At 49.7% G+C, this 21,564-nt stretch overlaps 1 protein-coding gene and 1 pseudogene across 3 annotated transcripts; one reads left to right on the top strand and one right to left on the bottom strand.

The window, feature by feature from the left end:
* Positions 1 to 21,564, bottom strand: part of LOC101954074 (zinc finger protein 420-like) — a 32,349-nt pseudogene that overhangs the window by 4,188 nt on the left and 6,597 nt on the right.
* LOC101951952 (translational activator of cytochrome c oxidase 1) lies at positions 7,097 to 19,717 on the top strand. Of its 3 annotated transcripts, none has more exons than XM_024113598.3 (6): positions 7,097 to 7,421; positions 7,690 to 7,963; positions 8,673 to 8,779; positions 14,596 to 14,726; positions 17,628 to 17,805; positions 18,756 to 19,717. In XM_024113598.3, the coding sequence occupies exons 2-6, from the start codon at positions 7,702 to 7,704 to the stop codon at positions 18,954 to 18,956; spliced, it is 879 nt and encodes a 292-aa protein (XP_023969366.2). In that variant the 5' UTR covers positions 7,097 to 7,421; positions 7,690 to 7,701; the 3' UTR covers positions 18,957 to 19,717. The 3 variants fall into 3 exon arrangements, with proteins under 3 accessions (XP_023969366.2, XP_023969365.2, XP_005313540.2); XM_024113597.3 differs by having other exon boundaries at positions 7,097 to 7,432; XM_005313483.4 differs by having other exon boundaries at positions 7,098 to 7,292.

The raw sequence follows: 21,564 nt of genomic DNA, 5'->3' as shown, positions 1-21,564 counted from the left end.
TGAGAATAACAAACAAGCAATGATGTTACCCTATGCCCTCCTGACGGAAGGAGAGGAGCAGGAATGCCCACTTCCAGACCGAAGTTAGTTGAAGACACACCCCTGGTAGATGAAGTGTTAAGCCTCGGAGAAGAAGAGTTTTGGTTTACAGATGGTAGTCCATACTATGAAAACTCTAAGAAATATACGGGATACGTGGCTGTACAAATTGATGGGGAAACTATTTCTGGTTCTATGAGTATGACTTCAGCTCAGGGAGCAGAGGTCAGAGCTCTTAGTGATCTGCTTAAACAGAAAAATAACGTTGCAGGCTGTCATGTCTATATGGATTCAGACTTTGTGGGACAAGGACTGGGATCCTGGACTGGGATTCGGAAAAAGAAGCCTTGGGAAACAGCGGAGGGGAAAAATTTGGTCCAAAAGGAGGATTGAAAATCTCTCTATGATTGAAAAAGAACAGGAGTACTTGTGGCACCTTAGAGACTAACAAATTTATTAGAGCATAAGCTTTCGTGGACTACAGCCCACTTCTTCGGATGCATATAGAGTGAAACCGAAGAAGTGGGTTGTAGCCCACGAAAGCTTATGCTCTAATAAATTTGTTAGTCTCTAAGGTGCCACAAGTACTCCCGTTCTTTTTGAGGATACAGACTAACACGGCTGCTACCCTGAAACCTGTATTTATGATTGGTTGAAAAAACACCCAGGAAAATTAAGAGTAAGACATATTAAAGGTCATCAAAAGCGAGAAGGGAATGAAAAAAAAATTAAAAATTAGCAGCAAAGGAACCTCTGGGAGTTCTGGGAGTTACTAGAGCTCCAGCCATAAAACAGGAGGTTAAACCTGAGGAAAGATGGGGAAACGGGAATATACAAGGGGGCTGTGCAGTGAATAAAAACAAAACAAAACAGGAGAGATAAAGTGGGTACCTGACAAACTTCAAAGAGAAGAGATTATTAACCTGTGTCACTCTATGGTGCATCAAGGAATAGAGAATACTCTCTTTAAGGTAAAATAAATTGGAATATGGCCTCAGGTGCGAAAGGACGTAGAAAATTTTGTTAAAAACTGCATAAGGTGTGCACTACTGAATACACCACTGAATTCAAGACCCTTGTTGCACCAAAGAATTGTGGGGCCATGGAGAAGAATACAGGTTGATTATATTGATAAATTGCTTAAGACCCAAAGGGGGAATCAGTATTTATTAGTGATAGTAGATTCCTTTTCTGGATGGGTGGAGGCGATTCACACCAGAAATCATACTGCAGAGACCACTGCCAAAAAGTTGTGGGAAGTAATGTTTAGTAGATATGAAAAATTATGTGGGGGAGATCTACATTGAATATTAGGAAACACTATTTCACTAGGAGGGTGGTGAAGCACTGGAATGGGTTACCTAGGGAGGTGGTGGAATCTCCATCCGTAGAGATTTTTAAGGCCCGTCTTGACAAAGCCCTGGCTGGGATGATTTAGTTGGTGTTGGTCCTGCTTTGAGCAAGGGATTGGACTAGATAACCTCCTGAGGTCTCTTCCAACCCTAATCTTCTATGATTCTATGAACTCCAAAAGTAATTTATTCCGATAATGGGCCACATTTTGTAGGAGGAGTAATTAAAAGTTTATTAAAAGCTTTAGGAATAAAGCAACAACTACACATCCCCTATCATCCTCAATCATCAGGGACAGTAGAAAGGATGAATCAAACTATTAAACAAGCTCTATGCAAAGTAGTGCAAGAAACTGGCAAAGATTGGGACGATAAATTGCCAGTGGTGTTGGCGGCCATCCGAAGTAGTGATCTATTGGGTACTGGCTACCGGGCTTATCAAATTCTCTTTGGAAGGCCTATGAGATTGTGGAGCCCTTTATTGTACCCGGAAGAAGAAGAGGAGATATCAGTTACTCAATGGGTAAGGGTGTTACCAACAGAACTTAAGAAAATGGAATTTAAACTGACTGACACCACTGAAAAAGCAAGAGACTATGTGGATTCTCGTGTGGCTCAGGACAGTAGATTATGGAAAATCGGAGCTAGAGTAACGTATTTGAAATTAACATAGAAAAATCATTTCCTGGAGTCTAGATGGGTTGGACCATTTTCCATCATGAATAAAATTGCACCTACTGTAGTGCAGATTAACAAGGGGGAAAAGGGAAAGTGGGTCCACACATCACAATTAAATTTATGGCCTAAAGATTAAATAACGTTCCTTTCTTTTTCTTTTAGTTTATCTTACAGAGGGAAAGGAATGCCCAATTGCACCGGAGATTATCCTGTACGGACCTTGGATTTGAGCGTGGCTACGGTGCTACAATTTTTATAATTGGTTTATTGTTTATGCTTGCTTTGCATTTTGTCTTAGTAGAAGAATTGTGTTGTGTGTGTTATATTTTAGGAAGAAAAAAAATAATACCAGAGCTCGAGCGAAGATAGAAGAGGTTAGTGTAAGTATTTAGAATAATACGACCAGAAGCATTGGATATTATTCCTATGGAATAATGGCCAGGACTTCAATTTTGAATTATGAGGATCCTCAATAAGGGTGAAAATATGGTTTTTGGCTTTTAAGTTTTTTGAATATTTGAGGAAATTTAGGGGTACATGGATATACATATGGGAACACCTCTAGGATGGAGGTATGGATAGAAGGGAAAAATACCTTAGACTATTCGTGGGATAGAATGGGAAAAACAGGACCAAACAAAACCAGATGTAAAGAAAAACCCTTTTGAGGTAAAATGTGAAATATGGTGGGAAGATGGCAAAAATGTGACAGGGGAATATCTAAGGCCAAAAGATTTGATATTGAGACGTTGCAAGGGAAAATGTCAGCTTTGGGTAAGATTTTGGGATACAGACACATGACAAAATTTTGGTGCATTATCGGAACAAGGAATAAGAAGTGTGGAACTCCAACTGAAACAAGCCCAACCCTTTAAAACATCTCTAAATGTAAATCTATTTGGTGTGTCTGAGATTGACAATAAAACTAACAATACGATGTGTACAGATGCAAACCTATGGGATACAATACATAGAGAGAATGGTTAATCTGTTAAGTAATGGACCATGGCCTTTTGAATGGTTCAAAGATCCTCATATATGGAATCAACGAATTCCAAGATGAAAGAAATATATAGAGTTTAATTGGGACAAAGCCACTCTGAGGGTGGAGTGGAAAGGCAGAATGCTGTTACACAACACAGAGAAGCAAAATAAATAAATAAATAAATAAATAAGCAAGCAAGCAGCAATGGCCTGGGTGTTGCCAAAAATTATTAATGAAGAGTTATAGAAAATAGAAATAAGTGGGACACACTTGATTCAAGAAGAAAGGGATTATACATTAGTAGAATTGATGAAACATTGTGAAGAGTGGGGATGAAGTAAGTGGTTGTGCCCACAACTAACTTGGTCCCTAGAGGGATGTCATTTGAACCATTCAAGCAGACAATGTACCATGCAATATTTAGCCTCTCATGGCACAAGAGTGTTTGATTTAGTTAATGGGTGTATTTGTGTGGTAGCCACTGAAAAACATGTATTTTGGGGAAGCATGACAGAAAAAGGCCCAATTGAGTCATGTAAATGTAATGTAACAGAGGTCATTATTAATAGAATTATTTACCGAGGTCCTCTATTTTTAAAAAAGGAAATTGTTTGGGAACCAAAAGATGTGGACTGGTCTTTGGATTTGGGGATACATTGGGAACAATGGGAAAAATTTATTGATGAAAGTGAAAAAAAAATCAGGCAATATGCAATAGATATATCTAAGTCTGCTCAGCTGGGAAAAATAAACATTTTGATCCACAATGGTCAAATATTAAAATTGGGGAAAGGAGAAGAATTGGCAATTTCTCATTGGTATGATATTTTCAAAGGATGATCTCCCAGTGTCACAGCTCTTCTAAATTTAATGCTACATCCTATTGTGATATTATTTGCATTAATTATTTTGTTAACATTATGCTATGTTTATACTGCCGAATAAGAAAGCGACAAGAAGTTTTGGAGCAAGTGATATATATAATTGAATTGCTTGCGAAATTATAAAGTGATACATGATTAATGCCATTAATTATTGTATCAAGAGGGAGGAATGTCGGGATTTTATATATATACACATATATATATACACACATATATATACACACATATATATATACACATATATATATATATATATATATATATATATATATATACACATACACACACACACACACATACACAGACACACACACATTGTGATTCATCTATAACGCACACACATTGTGATTCATCTATAACGTATTACATGGATACGTCATTGAGGCCTGGTATGAGTGACGCGTGCTTGATATGAATACGTGCGTTGCAACTTAGCAACCAAAGCAAGAACATACGGTCAAGGACTATTAGAACTATCTGTGCAAAAACAATCTTGTTTTGTTCAGAGAAAAATACGGAAAATGAACAGAAAAGGAAACAACACCAGATGGACTGATATAAAATTGTATAAGAATTGGAGGAAATGGCACGCCTTGGATCATGGCAGCTCGCCCAGGATTGTCTCTTTGGAATTGTGTGGGTAGAAGGCCTAGTAAACAAAGGCAAAGAACCGAGGACATGACAGAATGGACTATAAATGTTCGCCTATGACTTCTGCAAATTGGAGTTGTTTACTGATCCAGAGCTCCGTGTGGGTATAGATGTGGTTTTCGCTGGCTCCCCGCATCTTATGATCGGAAGGAATCTCAACTGGCCATCGGGCCCATTCTGACCTTTGGACTCTGGGATAGTATGTTTGGGGTATGAATGTGGACCAAGTAAGGTTTGTTTTGTAATCAATAAAGACCATTTAGAGTATTATATACCAACACTTTGTCCGGTACCTGCCTGCTCCCCATCCCATAGGGAGACCTCTACTGAGGGTCTAACACTCCTAGTGATGGAGAATCCATGGTGTCCTCAGGGGAGCTCTCCCAGTGGTTCATTCCTACCAAGATAAACACTGGCCCCCAATTCCCAGCCTCAATTAGTCTCCCTTCTGCTCCCAGCCAGTGGATCTCGCTCTGCCTTTGTCTTCTACATCAGGGAGCCCTTCACTAGCAGGTGTGTAAATCAGAAGGAACTGGATTATTATAACTCACCTGAGGAGCGGCTCTCAGGCCCGGAGCTTTCCCTGGAGCTCTTGGCATCCTGGATCCAGAGCTCTGCCTCCCCTACCTCGATCCGGTGGATTAAGTCCGGTTTAGAACCTGAATAACCTGTTTGGGGGGGAAGTTTTATTACTAAATTTTTGGCTGCAGGGGCTCAATTATATGTTGGTGCAGCCCAGCACAACAGGGCCCCGACCTCGGTCAGGGTGTGTCTGTGCAGCACCTGGCACGACGGGACACTGATCTCGGTCACTGCTTCAGAGGAAAGTGCAGGAGATCCCAAGCAGGAGAATAATGAAATAAACCTTCCTTAGAGGAGATTTCTTCTGGTCTCCCCCCAGGCAAGTTCAGTTCATACTCTGAAGCAGCAACGTCTATGACCCGTCTCAATTTGCAGTGGGGGCTGAGTTTTAAATCCTTACTAGGGGAACTCTAGAATGGATGTTCCATAGAAATATCCCATTCTGCTAATATCTCGGCCTCTATGCTATCTTGTGGCACTACGTTCCATAGGACAACTGTGTGACACCGATTTTCTTTAATGAGTTGAAACACCATTGAACCCCCATTACTCTCAGATTAAGAGACAGGGTGAGTAGAAAGTCCTCAACCACCTTCTCTCTGGTCATTCACTTACCCAACTGTCCCCCCGAAAATTTACCATGGGGGAAGATTTTGGAAGAAGGGAACTTTGCTCCTTTGCCATCTTATAGCTGTTGAAAACAGTTTGCTGTATGTCATTAAGGCATCGGCCACAACGTGTCTTGGCAGGTGGCACCATTCAGAGCTACCAGTTCTTGCACGTAGGGTGCAAGCATTGTTCAAGTGTACAGTTGTTAAATGTACTATGTTCGTTCTTTTGGGGGAGGTGGGGAGCTGTTGCAGCAGCAGCATTTCCCTGCCTTATTCGTCTAACTAGAGTCAGTTCTTGAGGCACAGATGTTACTCGTGTAACTGTTTGCTACCACCTCTGTGCCAGGACGGAGGTAGGTAATGCAAAATAAACAAGTTACACTGAGATTAGCCCCAGGCTTGGTAGCCCTGATTTCTGCTCCTACAGGAAGCCAGGCTGAAAGGGGCTGACATTTGCCACCGCTCAGCCCAGAGCTGCACATGGCAGCTGAGGTATGGAGGGAACCCAGACATTTCACAGCTGTTAAAATGAAGCGCAATTGGTCCTTACCCAGGGAAACGAGGGCCCAATAATTCCTCAGCATCTGGTCCCGGTACAGATGCTTCTCTCGCTGGGATAGGAGCTCCCACTCCTCCCGGGTGAAATACAGAGCGACGTCCCCAAACACCACCTGGGGCTGCTGGCACAAGCATTACACACTCAGCACCTTCCGCTCCAGCCCCCAGCCCGGAGTCTCAGCAGGGGACGCGGTTTCTAGGGGAGCGACTCCCAGGGACCCCCTGGCCCAGCAGCTGTGACCCAGGGAGACCCCGCTCTCGGCTTTGTGGGCAGGTCTCGGGGCCCCAAAGCCGCTCCCCGGCCCCAGCGCTCCGGCTGCTCCAGCCCCTGCGCCCCCGGGCTGCGCGGGTGCGAAGCGAGACCCCGGGTCCTGCCTGGCCCCACCGCGCTGAGCCGCTCCCTGCCCCGGGGCAGCGCCACCCCCGGGAGCTGCTGCAGCCCCCAGCCCCGGGGTCACTAGCGCGGGAGAGACCCGGGTCCCGGCCCCCCTCGGCCCCCAGCCGGGACCAGCCAGTGCCCGGCCGGGGAGTCCCCGCCCCGCGTCCTACCTGCGCCGGCCCCGCTGCAGCCATCGCCGGACTCGGCTCCGGCTCCGGCCGCTTGCTCCAGCTGGGCAGCGACTTCTCTGCCCGCTCCCCGCCCGGGGCTGCAGCTGGGACACGCCCCGCGCACGGGCCGGGCTGGGACCCAGGGGGCCGGGCTGGCCCGGGAAGGCCCCGCCCCACTCGCTGCGGGACTCGCCGGCTGCTGCGCTCCCCGCCCGCCCCCGGCTCAAGGGCCCCGCGCCTGCGCCGTCAGCTCCAGCAGCCGGGGCAGGCCCCAGCCCAGGGACCTTCCGGCCCAGCTCCCCGGACGCCTGGGTCCCGAGTCCGGCCGCCGGGGCGCTCGCTGCTCCTAGGGCCCGGGCGGCAGGAGCCCGTTAGGGGGCAGCCCAGTCCCTGCCCCTGGGCTGTGAGTGGGGTCCCGCTGTGCGGTGGGGGGCTGTGAGCCCGGACTCCTGGGTTTTCTCCCGGCTCTGGGAGGGGAGGGGGACTAGTGGGTATAAGAGGGCCCCGGCCAGACTCTGCAGCGTGTGTCACAGTAAGAGACAGGTCGGTCTGTGTGGTGTGTTTGTTGCTTGGCTGTGTGATGTTGGTGTGTGTTACAGGGGATCACACCCCCGCCTGCTGTGTCATGTGTGTGTGTTAGAGGAAGCCAGTGTATGTATGAGCGTTACAGGAGCTCACACTTGGCTGTAGTGTGTGTGTGTGTGTGTGTTTCGGGGAGGCTGAGCAGTATGTGTGTTATGTGTGTGTGTTACAGGAGCTCCCATCCAGCTGTGTAACCTGTGTGTGTATGTGTGTTTCAGGAGCTCACACCCATGTCCCTGCCCAGCGCCATGGCGAGGGCCGCTGCCCCGTACAGATGCCGTGTTCTGGCCTCGGTGCTGGCACTGAAGGAGCTGGTGCCCAGGCTGGCTGCCCCTTCCCCCCGCTCATCATGCCGGGCCCTGCACACCTCAGGTGCCACCCCCGCCGGCCACAACAAATGGTCCAAGGTCAAGCACATCAAGGGCCCGCGGGACGTGGAGCGCAGCCGGCTCTTCCAGAAGCTCACCATGCTGCTGCGCGTCGCTGTGAAAGGTACCGGGGCGGATCCTGTGTGTGATACAGCCCCAGACAGAGGGGGCACTACAGAGCCCCGCCAGCTTCCCAGTGCCCCACAGGCCCTGTCACAGCCAGAGGGAGGGCTACAGAGACTTCCCGCCTCCCAGCACCTGATGGGGCCCAGCCCTAGCCAGAGGCTGTGGCTACAGAGCCCAGCCTTGACCAGTAGCGCTGCCCCTAACCCCAGCATCCCTAACCTCTGTTATCCTCCTCGGCTGCTGGAGGAGAGGATGCTGGTCTGTGGGGTAGTGTCTCTCCCCTTCTCATCCTTTCTCCACTGGACCTTTCCTTTGTCCCACAGCACCTCCTGTAAGGTGGCTCGGTCTGTGCTCCACTCTAGTAGCTGTTTCGCATAAGAGGGGGGCAGCCCAGTCCCTGGGGTTCAGGCGGCCTGAGGTAACAGATAATGGTGGCTGAAGGGAGGAAGGGCCTTGGGATAGGTGGTTTGGAGCAGGGAGGGTCACCAGGGACCTCAGGACTCCTGGGTTCTATCCCTGGCTCTGGGAGGGGGATAGTGGGTTAGAGTAAGGGGGTCTCAGAGTCAGGATGCCTGGATTCTATCCCTGGCTCTGGGAGGGGATTGGAGGCTGGTGGGTTATAGCAATGGGAGCTGGGAATCAGGACTGTCTGGAATGGGATCACAGCCATGTCTCCCTTATGACACCCCCTTTCTGTCCTATTGCAGAAGGGGGACCCAACCCTGATCTCAATACCAACCTGGCCAACATCATTGAGCAGTGCCGGAGCAAGAGCATGCCCAAATCATCCATTGAGGTGGCCATCAAGGGAGGGGTACGTAGCCGGGTCCTGCCAGCTCAGCTCAGGGGGCAGAGGGGCTTATAGGCTGCAGCCTTGCTGCATTCTCTGGGCCAGGCCAGGCTATGCAGAGGGGCATTGGGAGCCTTGAACGAGGCCGGGCTACAGGACTTGTGGTTTCTATTCCTAGCTCTGCCACTTGCTCCCTCTGTGACCTTGAGCAAATCACTTGGGTCATAGGGAATTGCCAGACTGGATCAGAGCAGAGGTGTGTCCACTCCAGTGTCCTGTTTCCAGCACCAGAGGCTGCAGAGGCAGGTGTAAGAATCCCTCAGTAGCAGATGTGGGGATAATCATCCTGCGTTAGGTCTCAGCTTGGTCTGTAATAGTTACAGTCAGCTCAAGCCCTGAAGCAGGAGGTTTAATATCCCTGCCAGAAGTTGTTTGCTAAGTTCTTGCCCCCTGTGACATCCTGTGTCAGTGAGTTCCACAGGATAATCACCCTTTGTGTGAAAAAGTATTTTCTATGATCAGCTTTGAATTTCCCACCTTTTATTTCAAGGAACATTCTCTAGTCCTTGTGTTACAAGTAGAGATGATTGGGAAACAGAATGTCCATCCCACGGGAGATTCTGCCACTTCTAATTTGTTTTCATGCTGAATCGGATTAGAAAATTTAGATTTTAAAATGTTTGGTGGAAAGAAAATTCAGACAATACAATTCAGACACACTGAATTATTTCCTTTCACTAATGCCATAACCTTGTAATTTAATAGAAAATATTAAACCTACATTGAAATTAATATAATAAAATGTAAAATTGGAATGAACTGGAACAATACAGTCAAAACGAAGTGTTACCTTAGTAAAACACATTTTTCGTATTCTTGAACTGAGAAAATTTAAGTGATTCATTTTCACATCAAAATTGACAAGCTCTTGTGAAATGTTTCGATTCTAACAAAACTACCTTTTCCAATGGAAAACTGTTTTGCTGCCAGTGTTTTGACCATCTGTGGTTATAGGATGGGGAGAGCAGATGCTCTCAATCTCTGTTCTCTGTCCAGCCCTCTGTTAGTTCAAGAGCATCCCTGACTTCAAGCTGCCCCATCTTGGGATTGTATAAAGCGACTTGGTTCTCAGAAAGTGCCAGGGTCCCAGTCTCTGGAAGTCACACTCCTTTAAGCCCTCTCAAATTGGGGCCCCAACCCTATGTGGGCCCCAAAATAAGTGGCCTGCATCCATTTCCCCTGAGTCTATTCAACCCGAGGGTTAGGGTTGAAACATGTCTGTCATAGACCCAGGACAGCCCAACAGTGAACATGTAATAAATTTGACATTGGTTTGTCTGTGCCTCAGTTTCCCCTTTTGCAAATAGGGTCTGAGATAATAAACCCATTTGTATTTGCCCAATCAAAAGTCACCCAGTTGCAAAACGCACACACATGCACAAGGGTGAAAACTGCAAAATGAACTAGAGCAAATGGAAACCGCCCCCACCCCCCTCCACCCGGTATTGCTACCAGTAACTTTTGATTGGTTAGTTTGGTCACACTGTACTGTTATGTTTTTCCTGAGGGGGGGCCAGTGGAATGTGCATCTAATCTTCTTCTCTTGTAAATTCATTTTTGAAAATGTCCTGGTTCAAAAAATGTATCGGGGGGGAGGAGCTTGTTTCCGGGGTGGGGGGAAGAATAGCAAAAATAATTGTGAAAGATTTAGTGAAAACTCAAGTACTATTACACAGGAATAGTCTGTGGTTCCCATTTTCTCCACCCTGTGTCCTGTCTATAGATTATACGTTCTTTGAGGCAGGGACTGTCAACTACTTGGTGTATCTGTGCAGCACTTGTTGCGATGGGGGTCGCCGTGTATCTGTGCATGCCCAGTGTGACGGGGACTTTTTCTCAATGACCATGTGCTGGAGCCGCATCCGGCACAATGGGGACCAAATCTCAGTTACTCTCTGTCTCTGCCGTGCCCAGTGGGACAGGGCTACAGTCTTAGTCATGGTGTGTCTGTGCTGGGGTCCAGCCCAACGGGGCCCCAAACTTGTTCACCATGAGTCTAAGCTCCCTGTAAACTCTGCGGCCGCACAGCAGCCTATTTAGTGCAGCGCAGGCGCTTAGGGAACCTGCCCGGGGACCTACCAGGGAAGGGGCGCCCCTCCCCCAGCCACAACTCACCCTGCGGCCTGGACTCAGCCGCGGCCGGATTGGGCCGCGGCTGGCCCCAGGCCTGGCCCGGACCTGCTGGGGCCAGGGGGAGGGGTGCCTATCCTCCAGCCCCAGAGCTCCCGCGGCGGGGACAGGCGCCTCTCCCCACCCCCAAACCCAGGTGTTGCTGTGGGGAGAGCGCTGGGGGGAGTCCTCTCTCCCTGCAATAGGCCTGGAGCACCCTCCTGCACCCTAAACCCCTCATCTCCACCCCAGAGCCTGCACCCCCAGCCAGAGCCCTCACACCCCTGCACCCCAACCCTCTGCCCCAGCCCCGAGCCCTTCATCCCCGGCCCCACCCCAGAGCCCGCACCACCAGCCAGAGCCCTCACACCCCTGCACCCCAACCCTCTGCCCCAGCCCTGAGCCCCCTCCCACAAGAACTCCTCAGCCCCTCCCCCACCACATGAATTTTGTTATGTGCACCAATATGAAGATGATGTGTCACACTTCACCTCCGTATTGGTGCACATAATGAACAAAATTCATTCCGCACATTGGTGGGAAAAATTAGAGGGAACACTGCCATGGGTACGTCTACACAGCAATGAAATATCTGTGGCTGGCCTGGGTCAGCTGGCTTGAGCTCGTGGGGCTTGGGCTGCAGGGCTGTAAAGTTGCCACGTAGATGTTTGGGCTTGGGCTGAAGTCTAGGCTCTGGGTGCTGTCAGTGATAGGAGACTGAGCTAGATGGACCTAGATCGTCGGGCTCAACAGGTAGTGATCAACGGCTCGATGTCTAGCTGGCAGCCGGTATCAAGCGGAGTGCCTCAGAGGGTCTGTCCTGGGGCCGGTTTTGTTCAACATCTTCATTAATGATCTGGATAATGGGATGGATTGCACCCTCAGCAAGTTCGCGGATGACACTAAGCTGGGGGGAGAGGTAGATATGCTGGAGGGTAGCGATAGGGTCCAGAGTGACCTAGACAAATTGGAGGATTGGGCCAAAAGAAATCTGATGATGTTCAACAAGGACAAGTGCAGAGTCCTGCACTTAGGAAGGAAGAATCCCATGCACCACTACAGGCTGGGGTCCGACTGGCTAAGCGACAGTTCTGCAGAAAAGGACCTGGGGATTACAGTGGATGAGAAGCTGGATATGAGTCAGCAGTGTGCCCTTGTTGCCCAGAAGGCTAATGGCATATTGGGCTGCATTAGTAGGAGCATTGCCAGCAGATCGGGGGAAGTGATTATTCCCCTCTATTTGGCACTGGTGAGGCCATATCTGGAGTATTGTGTCCAGTTTTGGGCTCCCCACTACAGAAAGGATGTGGACAAATTGGAGAGAGTCCAGCGAAGGGCAACAAAAATGATTAGGGGGCTGGGGCACATGATTTATGAGGAGAGGCTGAGGGAACTGGGCTTGTTTAGTCTGCAGAAGAGAAGAGTGAAGCGGGATTTGATAGCAGCCTTCAACTATCTGAAGGGGGCTTCCAAAGAGGATGGAGCTAGGCTGTTCCCAGTGGTGGCAGATGACAGAACAAGGAGAAATGGTCCCAAGTTGCAGTGGGGGAGGTCTAGGTTGGATATTAGGAAACACTATTTCACTAGGAGGGTGGTGAATCACTGGAATGGGTTACCTAGGGAGGTGGTGGAATCTCCTTCCTTAGAGGTTTTTAAGGTCAGGCTTGACAAAGCCCTGGCTGGGATGATTTAGTTGGGGTTGGTCCTGCTTTGAGCAGGGGGTTGGACTAGATGACCTTCTGAGGTCTCTTCCAACCCTAATCTTCTAGGATTCTATGACCTTGGTGTTGATCCCATATGGCAAAGCCTACAATCTATTGCTCCAGAGGGCCCCCTCCTTTGCCCCAGTTTCCAGGTCTGGTGCTCCACTTCAGATCATAAACATTGAGTGTTTCTATGGCTCCAGTTTGCTGTTGGATCCCTTGTGCATGTGCATCCAGAGAGGAAGCAGGAGCCATTCCTGGGTAGTGCAGGAGCCACCAGTAACGTATATCTGGGGCCTGGGGATGGACGGAGACTTGGCCTTTATTGTTTAACCCCAGGACCTCATGTTAGTATATTGGCCTGTTTGTTAGCCTGGGGCAGAATTTTGGGCTTGACTTTTGATGCTCTTTTATCCTTACTAATATCTGTGAGCAAAGACACTATGTGTTCCTTCTACCCAGCCAGATGGGCTTGTTAGTACAATGAGAGGAGAGTGTTGAAAGTGTTACTGGGTGTGTTTGGGTGTATAAATATCTGAGCATATGCTGGAAGGCTGCCTGGCACTTCTCTCAAGCCAAGGTCAAGCAACCAGTCAGGAGGGGCAAGAGGGGATGGGGAGGAGGCATAAGAAACACTAAAGGCCAAAGAAAGGCCTGGCCTTGGCCAGAACACAACCTCACTCCTTACCCCTCCCATGGGATACAAAAGAGGTGGTACCCCGACCCCAGACTCATGACCCTCCGAAAAGGGACATGACCATAAATTGTAAGGGGTGGGACCAGGGACGTGCACTGCAGGTATATTTGGGCCTGCTAAGGAGGTGGGAATAGGGAACGGGGACACAGGTAAAGGCTCTGTGGCATCAGAGCCATGGAGATGCTTGCTTGAAACTAACCCCAATAAACATTGCATTGCCTGCAATGTTCCCTCTAATTTTTCCATCCATGTGCGGAATAAATTTTGTTATGTGCACCAAGGTATGTGTGGATGTGCGCCACCCGTAGAAATAAAAAGGATAATTACTCCAGCCAGGACAGGTTAGGCATTTTAGAACTCACTACTCAAAGAATTAAATTTAAGTGTAAGAGAGAAATAAAAATTATTAAATGCATAGACCAGTCTAAACTCTAAAATAGCACACTTTGAAAGAATAAAACTACAGAGAATATATGTGCATTGAAGGAAGTACCAAGAAGTAACAACAATAATACAAGTATGTGTTGGGAGGTGAGTGTGAACGAGACTGTGTGTGTGTGTATATATGTGTGTGTGTGTGTGTGTGTGTGACACAGAGATTCTGGGTGTGTGCTGGCTGCTGGAGAAAGCCATGCACTGTCTCTTTAAGTCACTCACTGAAAGCTCTCCTGCTCTGTCCCGAGCCCTGTTTCCCCGCCTCTGCTCTGGGGAGATGGGCTACAGGGGGAGGGGGAAGAGTGTGTGTGTGAGAGAGACTGAGACTGAGTGCTGGCTGCTGGGGAAATCTCGGGAACCGTGCACTGTCTCTTTAAGAAAGGCACCCAGCCACTCACCATTCAGACCTCAGACCACAGCAGCTCCTAGTCCTGAGCCAGGCTGTCCCCTCTGCCCTACTCTGCGGAGGTGGGGTACAGGGGTGGGGGAAGTGGGACACCCTGACATCAGCACCCTCCTCTCCCACCCCTGCTCTGCATAGCCAGCAGGAGGGTTTCGGGAGAAGTTGCAGTACAGAGCAACATGAGGGATGGGGCACCTGAACACACGTTGCTGGCTGTACGGGCTCTCTAATCAGCTGGCCGGCATTTGAATCTCTCCTGCATGGCCAAGTGCGCAGCTTACAGGGAACACAGAGTGCCTGCACTTAGGACTTCCAGGCTTCTGCTTTCTGTCTGCGTGACAAGAACCAGGGGAGGGGGTGAAGGGAAAGCCCCCTAACACCTCCCAAGACATAAGCCCAGCTGCAAAGCTGAATCTGCCCCTTCTCGCTGCAGGACAAAGGGAAGAGCTCGTACCTGCTCTACGAAGCCAGAGGCCCTGGGGGATCTGCGCTGCTCATTGAGGTGCTGACGGACAATGCAAAGCGAACCTACCAGGATATTCGGCTCATCCTGAGACGCAATGGGTCAGTCCTTCCCTGCCGGGCCCGACAATCCTGCATTTCATTGCACAAAGGCCCTTCCCGTGCTCCATGCAGTGACCAAACCTGACACTTCCGGGTCTTAAAACATGAGTGTCTAGTGGTTGAGATAAACACAATGCATTAGTGCAGGGAAATAGCTGGCTAACGCTCTCTACAGCCTGGCCACAACATACAGTCCACATGTGGGTCAGGGCTGGTCTGTACATGAAGTTGTAATAAGCAAGACCTTGGGTTAAATTATCAAAAGCACCTAAGTGGTTTAGGAGCCATAGTCCCATTTTCAAAAGTGACTTTCAGCCTTTAGGAGCCCAAGTCTTGGAAAGTCAATGGGATTCAGGTTCTTAAGTGATTTAGATTCTTTGGGAAATGTTACCCCGGGTTTACTGGAACAGGTGCACCGGATTAACTTAAACGGGTTTAATTAAACTGGTGCACACCTGTGGCATTAATTTAGCTGGAATAAATGGGCCAAAGGTGTTAACCTAACAATGTCACTGTCCAACATTAAAAAGTGTTACACAAGGTTCGGGGTTTGGGATACAGAGACTTCATGCTGCTTAGCAGCGTGGCAAACACCCCACTAAAAATCCTTTTGTTAAAGATTCGGAAAAGAAGGCAAAACAGTTAAAAGCCTTTGAGATGTAAAGTATTGAGTAAGGCTTTGATTTTAATAACTTCCCTTCTGGATGGAGAGAGTCTTTAGATGTCAAACAAGGGTTTCTCCGGTCTCTTAGATGGTCCCAAAGATGGTGATTACTGGTCTTTGCGCTAAAAAAGTAAGTTAGTTGAGATGAGCTGTAGCCGTTGCTGCTGCTGCTAAAGTCTGATCGCATTTTATCTCATGTTTGGGGCTTTGTCTGCACTGCTAAGAGACACCCGTGGCTGGCCCATGCCAGCTGGCTTGGGCTAAGAGGCTGTTCATCTGTGGTGTAGACATTTAGGTCAGGATGGAGCCTGAGCTCTGGGACCCAATGGCGGAGGGGGAGGGGGGGAAGGTCCCAGAGCTTGGGCTCGGATGTCTACACTGCAATTAAACAGCCCCTTAGCGCAAGCCCGAGTCAAGTGGCACAAGCCAGAAGCAAGTGTCCAGTTGCAGTAGAGACATAACCTGGGATTCAGCTCGAGTTGGTAGGGGTGGTGATGTCAACTGAGTCCCTATCTTTGGCCTGGACTGGTCAGGATATCCCTGAGGATTAGGGTGAAAGGGGTCTGGGTCTAATAGTCTCCATCGGTTCTTCCCATATTTCCCCCTAAATTACTTTAAGGACCCCAAAATGTACCGATGGGTGGAATAGCCAAGCCCCTTGTTATCCTGTTCAGCAATTAGGCCTAATTTCTGATTCACCAATTTTGGTTCATTCATTTCTAGTTCCACATCTTTGGTGTTTAGTAAGGATGATTTCAATGTAGCCCTTGAGTTATACTTGTCAGCCTTTTTGTTTTAGACTATTTCATTCTTTCTGTCTCTTTCATACCTTTTCCCATCAGCATTTGTTATTAGGGCAAATATAGTGCCAATCTATAAAAAGGGAAATAAAGACAATCCAGGGAGTTACAGACCAGTCATCTTAACTTCAGTACCTGGAAAGATAATAGAGAAACTAATTAAGCAATCAATTTGCAAACACCTAGAAGATGATAAGGTAACAGTCATCATGGATTTGCCAAGAACCCCAACTCCTGCACCCAAACTCCCTCCCAGAGCCTGCACCCCAACCCCCTACCCCAGACTGGTAAAAGTGAATGAGGGAGAGACCGTGTGATGGAGAGAGGGGTTGGATTGAGCTGGGGGGCGGAGTGAGCGGGGGGCAGGGCCTCGGAGAAGGAGCAGGGCGGGGGCGTGGCCTCAGGGAAGGGCGGAGTGCGGGGACTTGGGGATCCCTGAAAAATTTTAAATTAAAATGGGGGTTCTTGGGTTGCTAAAGTTTGAGAACCGCTGGTCTAGATAATACTTAGTCTTGCATTGAGTGTAGGGCACTGGACTAGATGACCTCTCAAGGCCCCTTCCAGTCCTATGATTCTAAAGGCTACTGTGACATCTCATGAATTTTTACATACTTTTTACAGTTGAGCTCACAATTAGGGTAAATTTGCCAGCCCAGTTATCACAACACATCTCTGGGTGGACTCTCTTATATCTGTGCAAGAAGGGCTTAATTGGAGGTAGCTTAAACCTCTTCCCAAACCATTTACATTGTTATGGATTCAGAGAAGAACTACAAGAGCAATCTGGGGGCTGGAAAACCTGCCTCTGAACGAAGGACCAAAGGAGCTCGTTCAATGTAGTTTATCTCAGAGAAGGGTAAGAGGTGATGTGATCCTGGTCTATAAGCACCGACATGGGGAGAGGATTTCTGAGAGCAGAGGGGTCTTCAACCACCAGACAAAGGCAGAGTGAGATCCACTGGCTGGGAGCTGAAGGGAGACAAATTCAGGCTGGGAACAAGGAGCCCATGGTTACCAGGGAGGGGAATGAATCACTGGAACAGCTCCCCAAGGGACGAGGTGGATTCTCCATCACTGGGAGTCTGTCAGTGGAGAGGGGGTGTCTTTTTCTCAAAGGCATCTCTAGCTCAGCCAGGAGTTACTGGGCTGGCAGCAGTAATCAAGGGGGGAGATTCTCTGGCCTGGGCTAGGCAGGAGTCTGGCTGGATGAGCACAATGGGCCTTTGACATCTCTGGGATAAATTCAGTACGCTGAGAGTCTTCAAGCTCTCTCTATGAGGCAGGTGAATCATTCTTGTGGCTCTTCTCTGAGCCCTTCCTCCCTCGTCTCCATCCTGTGCAAAGCACGAATCCCCTGGACCAGCATCCAGGAATGGTCTCTCTCATGCTGTATAGAAGTGACTCCCTGTCCCCTGATGTCCCCCTTTTCCCATGCAGGGTGCAGATGTCCGACGGGGCCCGGCACAGCTTTGACAAGAAGGGGGTGATCACGGTCAGCGGGCAGGACTCTCAGCAGAGGCCAGTGGCCCTGGAGCAGGCCCTGGAGCTGGCGATCGAGGCCGGGGCCCAGGATGTGTGGGAAGAAGACGACGAGAAGGAGCAAGCAGTTCTGAAGGTGGGTATGTGTGACAGGGGCTCCCTGGCTAACATAGTGGCAAGTCCATTGTGGTCCTTGCCACAGGGCCCTCCTGCTGCTGCAGTGAGGGCTGCTGGGAGAACGTGGGACTGTGGAGCGGGAGATACCATCAGCCAATGGGGGGTGGCAGCCAGTTGATGTAATTGCTCAGGCACCAATCGGGGCCCACCTGGTGCTAATCTGGTTCGGGGGACAGGTGTGGAGATATGTGGGGGTCTGGCTGGTTCTGATCCAGCTCAGGTGATGGGAGAGATACCTGAGGGTCTGGCTGGCACTGATCTGGCCGGGGAAGGGGAGGAATCGTGGGGATCTGGTATTGCTATGGCCCAGGGGAGGGGAGAGATGTGGGGTTCTGGCTGGTGTACCCCTGGCTCAGGGGGATTATACACAGGATATGTGGGAGGCATTGGCTGGGTATGCTTTGCAGTTACCCTCGAGAATGCTATGGGAGCGTAAGGAGGTTGGAAACAGCCCCCCTCAGGGTCTTCCCTGGCTGGCCTGGGCATCGCTCGCTGCCCTCTGTCCCATTCTCTGCTTCCCCAGGGGGACTGTGTATAAGTGAGAGCTGCCCCGAGGCTGCTGTAGCATGTACCTGGGGGCTCGTCCTGCACTCCCTGTCCCACCAGAGTGACTGCCTGGGCCCGCCTTTGCTGCCATTATTCCTGGGGTGGGGGGTTAAATCCCCTGGAACCGCAGTGCAGGGACAGGGTGAATGGGGGTCAGACGGCAAGTTAGATGGTAGCCAGCACTAGGCATTGAACTAGCGATGGCCGGCTCTGAAGAGGCAGGCTCTACAGATCAGGCCCAGCGGGGGCGACGTGGCCCACACTGTCTGTTCAGCGGGCACCCACGCTGCTCTGCTGCGGCCCGGGGGGCCAGTGGGCAGGTTTGCAGCCCCTCACAGCCCCTGTCCTGTCCTCTCCCCTCAGTTTGTGTGTGAGGTGCCATCACTGCACCAGGTGCGGCAGAAGCTGGACTCGAAGGGGCTACAGTCGCTCTCCGCTGCCCTGGAGTTCATCCCCAATGCCAGGGTGCGGCTGACCGATGAGGAGATGGAGCGGGCATCCCAGCTGCTCTCCATGCTGGGCGACTGCCAGGAGGTGATCCGGGTCTACGACAACATCGAGTAGGGGCCAGCGCAGGGGGTAGCAGATGGATGGTGACAAGGCACGTCGGTCCCGGCTTGGCCTAGTCCTGGCCTAAGATCAGCCCATCTGGTGGGCAATGGGTGCAGCTCAACTTGAGATCCTCCTGTATGGACGGCAACCGGTGTGTGGCCTAGTCCCTTGGATCAGGAGCCCATGGGGCAACCAGTTCAGGACTCTGCCTCATCCTGCCCTGGGATTGGACGCCTGAGCGCCACGTGGTTTAGGGCTCGGCCCAAGATCGGGCTTAATTTGGGATTTCTTCCCAGGGTGAACCATCCCCATCGCAGCTCTCCAGGTGCCAACACTGGGTGCAATCTGGCGGCACTCTCTGGGGCAGAAGCCCTTGCTCCTGAGGATGGGGCGTGTTCTCTGAGGCATCTTATGGCTCCTAACTTCGTCCCCTGGGATTCGTGACCTGTATGCCTCGGCTCCCCTCTTGAGTCTGATCCAACAGGCCTTCTGCAGTAAGGCCTCCCTGCGTGATGCTCTGGCATGTCCCCCTCCCACTGGGATGGGTGGAGGGAGCTTCCTCTGCACCCATACAGCACCGAATACTCCGCGGATAAAGAGTAACACTGTGCCAAGGCGATGACAACCTACGGACTTAACACCTCCCTGTTGTGTGACCCCCTATTCAGCACCCCCAGCAGGAGAGCAATAGGGAGCGCACCCCACCCTCCAAATGTACTGTCTGGGGAGGGCGGCCTTTCCCTTACATTGCTTAATAAATGGTTTGCTTGTCAGTGCTGGGGAGACTCTATCCATAACTTGGCTCTCACTGCAGTGTTGCTACATCCATCCAAATGCAAACACTCCAGGAAGGGCAGAGGGTGCAGCATTAGGAGAGGGGACCTTTGGGGGGGTCCACAGAGTGTGGGTGTTGAATGAGCAGTTGACTGGCAGGTAAATGGGATGGTGACAAACGGTTAATGGTTTAAAAGAGCCACAAGAACGATTTGAGGTCTGGAAAATCTGCTGTGTCGTGAGAGAGTGGAGGAGAAGGTTAAGAGGTGATGTGATCCTGGTCTGTAAGCACCTAAATGAGAAGGGGATTGCTGAGAGCAGAGGGCTGTTTAATTCCCAGACAAAGGCAGAGCAAAATCCACAGGATGGGAGCTGAAGGGAGAAAAGTTCAGGCTGGGAATAAGGGTCCAGTGTTTACCAGAGAGGGGAATTCACCATTGGAGGGGGTGGATTTTCCATCACTGGGAGTCTGTCAGTGGAGATGGGGTGTCTCTTTCTCAAAGCCCCACTCTAGCTCAGTCAGGAGTTATTGGGTAAGAGATGATACCACAAAGATTTCCCGGACTTCATTTTGTGTCCCTAGCTTCCATTTTGAATAGGCAAAATTCACTCCACCGTTAGAAGCGGAAGTTGACATGGTACTTGACTGCTGAAAATAGGCCAAAAGGTTGAAAGTTCAGCGGGGGGAGAGCGAGGAATAGAATTGGTAGAAAGCCAAAAAGGTGCAACTAGCGATAAACCTGCGCGGTAAAGATCTGATAGCTGACAGGACAGTATAAAATGCAGAGAGTTACGACTATTAAAACAGTTCGGAGCGGAGTGAATGAAGCGCTCCAGCGGAGAGCTGACCTGAACGAGCGGAGCCAAACGGAGTGAAGCAACCTGAACAACCAGCAGCACAGTCAACACAGCAAAATCAGCAGATAAGGTGAGTCTCTTAGTTACAATTAGAGGATAGCACAGTATAGTATTAATGTGTGTGTGTGAGAGGATGTATGAGTGTGTGAATTGTGCTTTATATATGTAAAACTCAACGTACATTTTAAGATTGCTATCAGTACAAAAAACACAAAAAAGAAGCTTACAAGAAGTGGAAGATTGGACAAATGACCAGGAAGGAATATAAAAATATTGCTCAGGCATGCAGGAGTGAAATCAGGAAGGCCAAATCACACTTGGAGTTGCAGCTGGCAAGAGATGTTAAGAGTAACAAGAAGGGTTTCTTCAGGTATGTTAGCAACAAGAAGAAAGTCAAGGAAAGTGTGGGCCCTTTACTGAATGAGGGAGGCAACCTAGTGACCGAGGATGTGGAAAAAGCTAATGTACTCAATGCTTTTTTTGCTTCTGTCTTCACGAACAAGATCAGCTCCCAAACTACCACACTGGGCAGCACAATATGGGGAGAAGGTGACCAGCCCTCTGTGGAGAAAGAAGTGGTTCGGGACTATTTAGAAAAGCTGGACGAGCACAAGTCCATGGGGCCGGATGTGCTGCATCCGAGGTTGCTAAAGGAGTTGGCGGATGTGATTGCAGAGCCATTGGCCATTATCTTTGAAAACTCATGGCGATCGGGGGAGGTCCCGGATGACTGGAAAAAGGCTAATGTAGTGCTCATCTTTAAAAAAGAGGAGGAGGAGGATCCGGGGAACTACAGGCCAGTCAGCCTCACCTCAATCCCTGGAAAAATCATGGAGCAGGTCCTCAAGGAATCAATTCTGAAGCACTTAGAGGAGAGGAAAGTGATCAGGAACAGTCAGCATGGATTCACCAAGGGGAAGTCGTGCCTGACTAACCTAATTGCCTTCTATAACGAGATAACTGGCTCTGTGGATGAGGGGAAAGCAGT

Source organism: Chrysemys picta, chromosome 4, assembly GCF_011386835.1.
Source record: "Chrysemys picta bellii isolate R12L10 chromosome 4, ASM1138683v2, whole genome shotgun sequence".
Taxonomy (NCBI): Eukaryota; Metazoa; Chordata; order Testudines; family Emydidae; genus Chrysemys; species Chrysemys picta.
The sequence above is the reverse complement of the archived record's forward strand: the minus strand, read 5'-3'. Positions and strand labels throughout refer to the sequence as shown.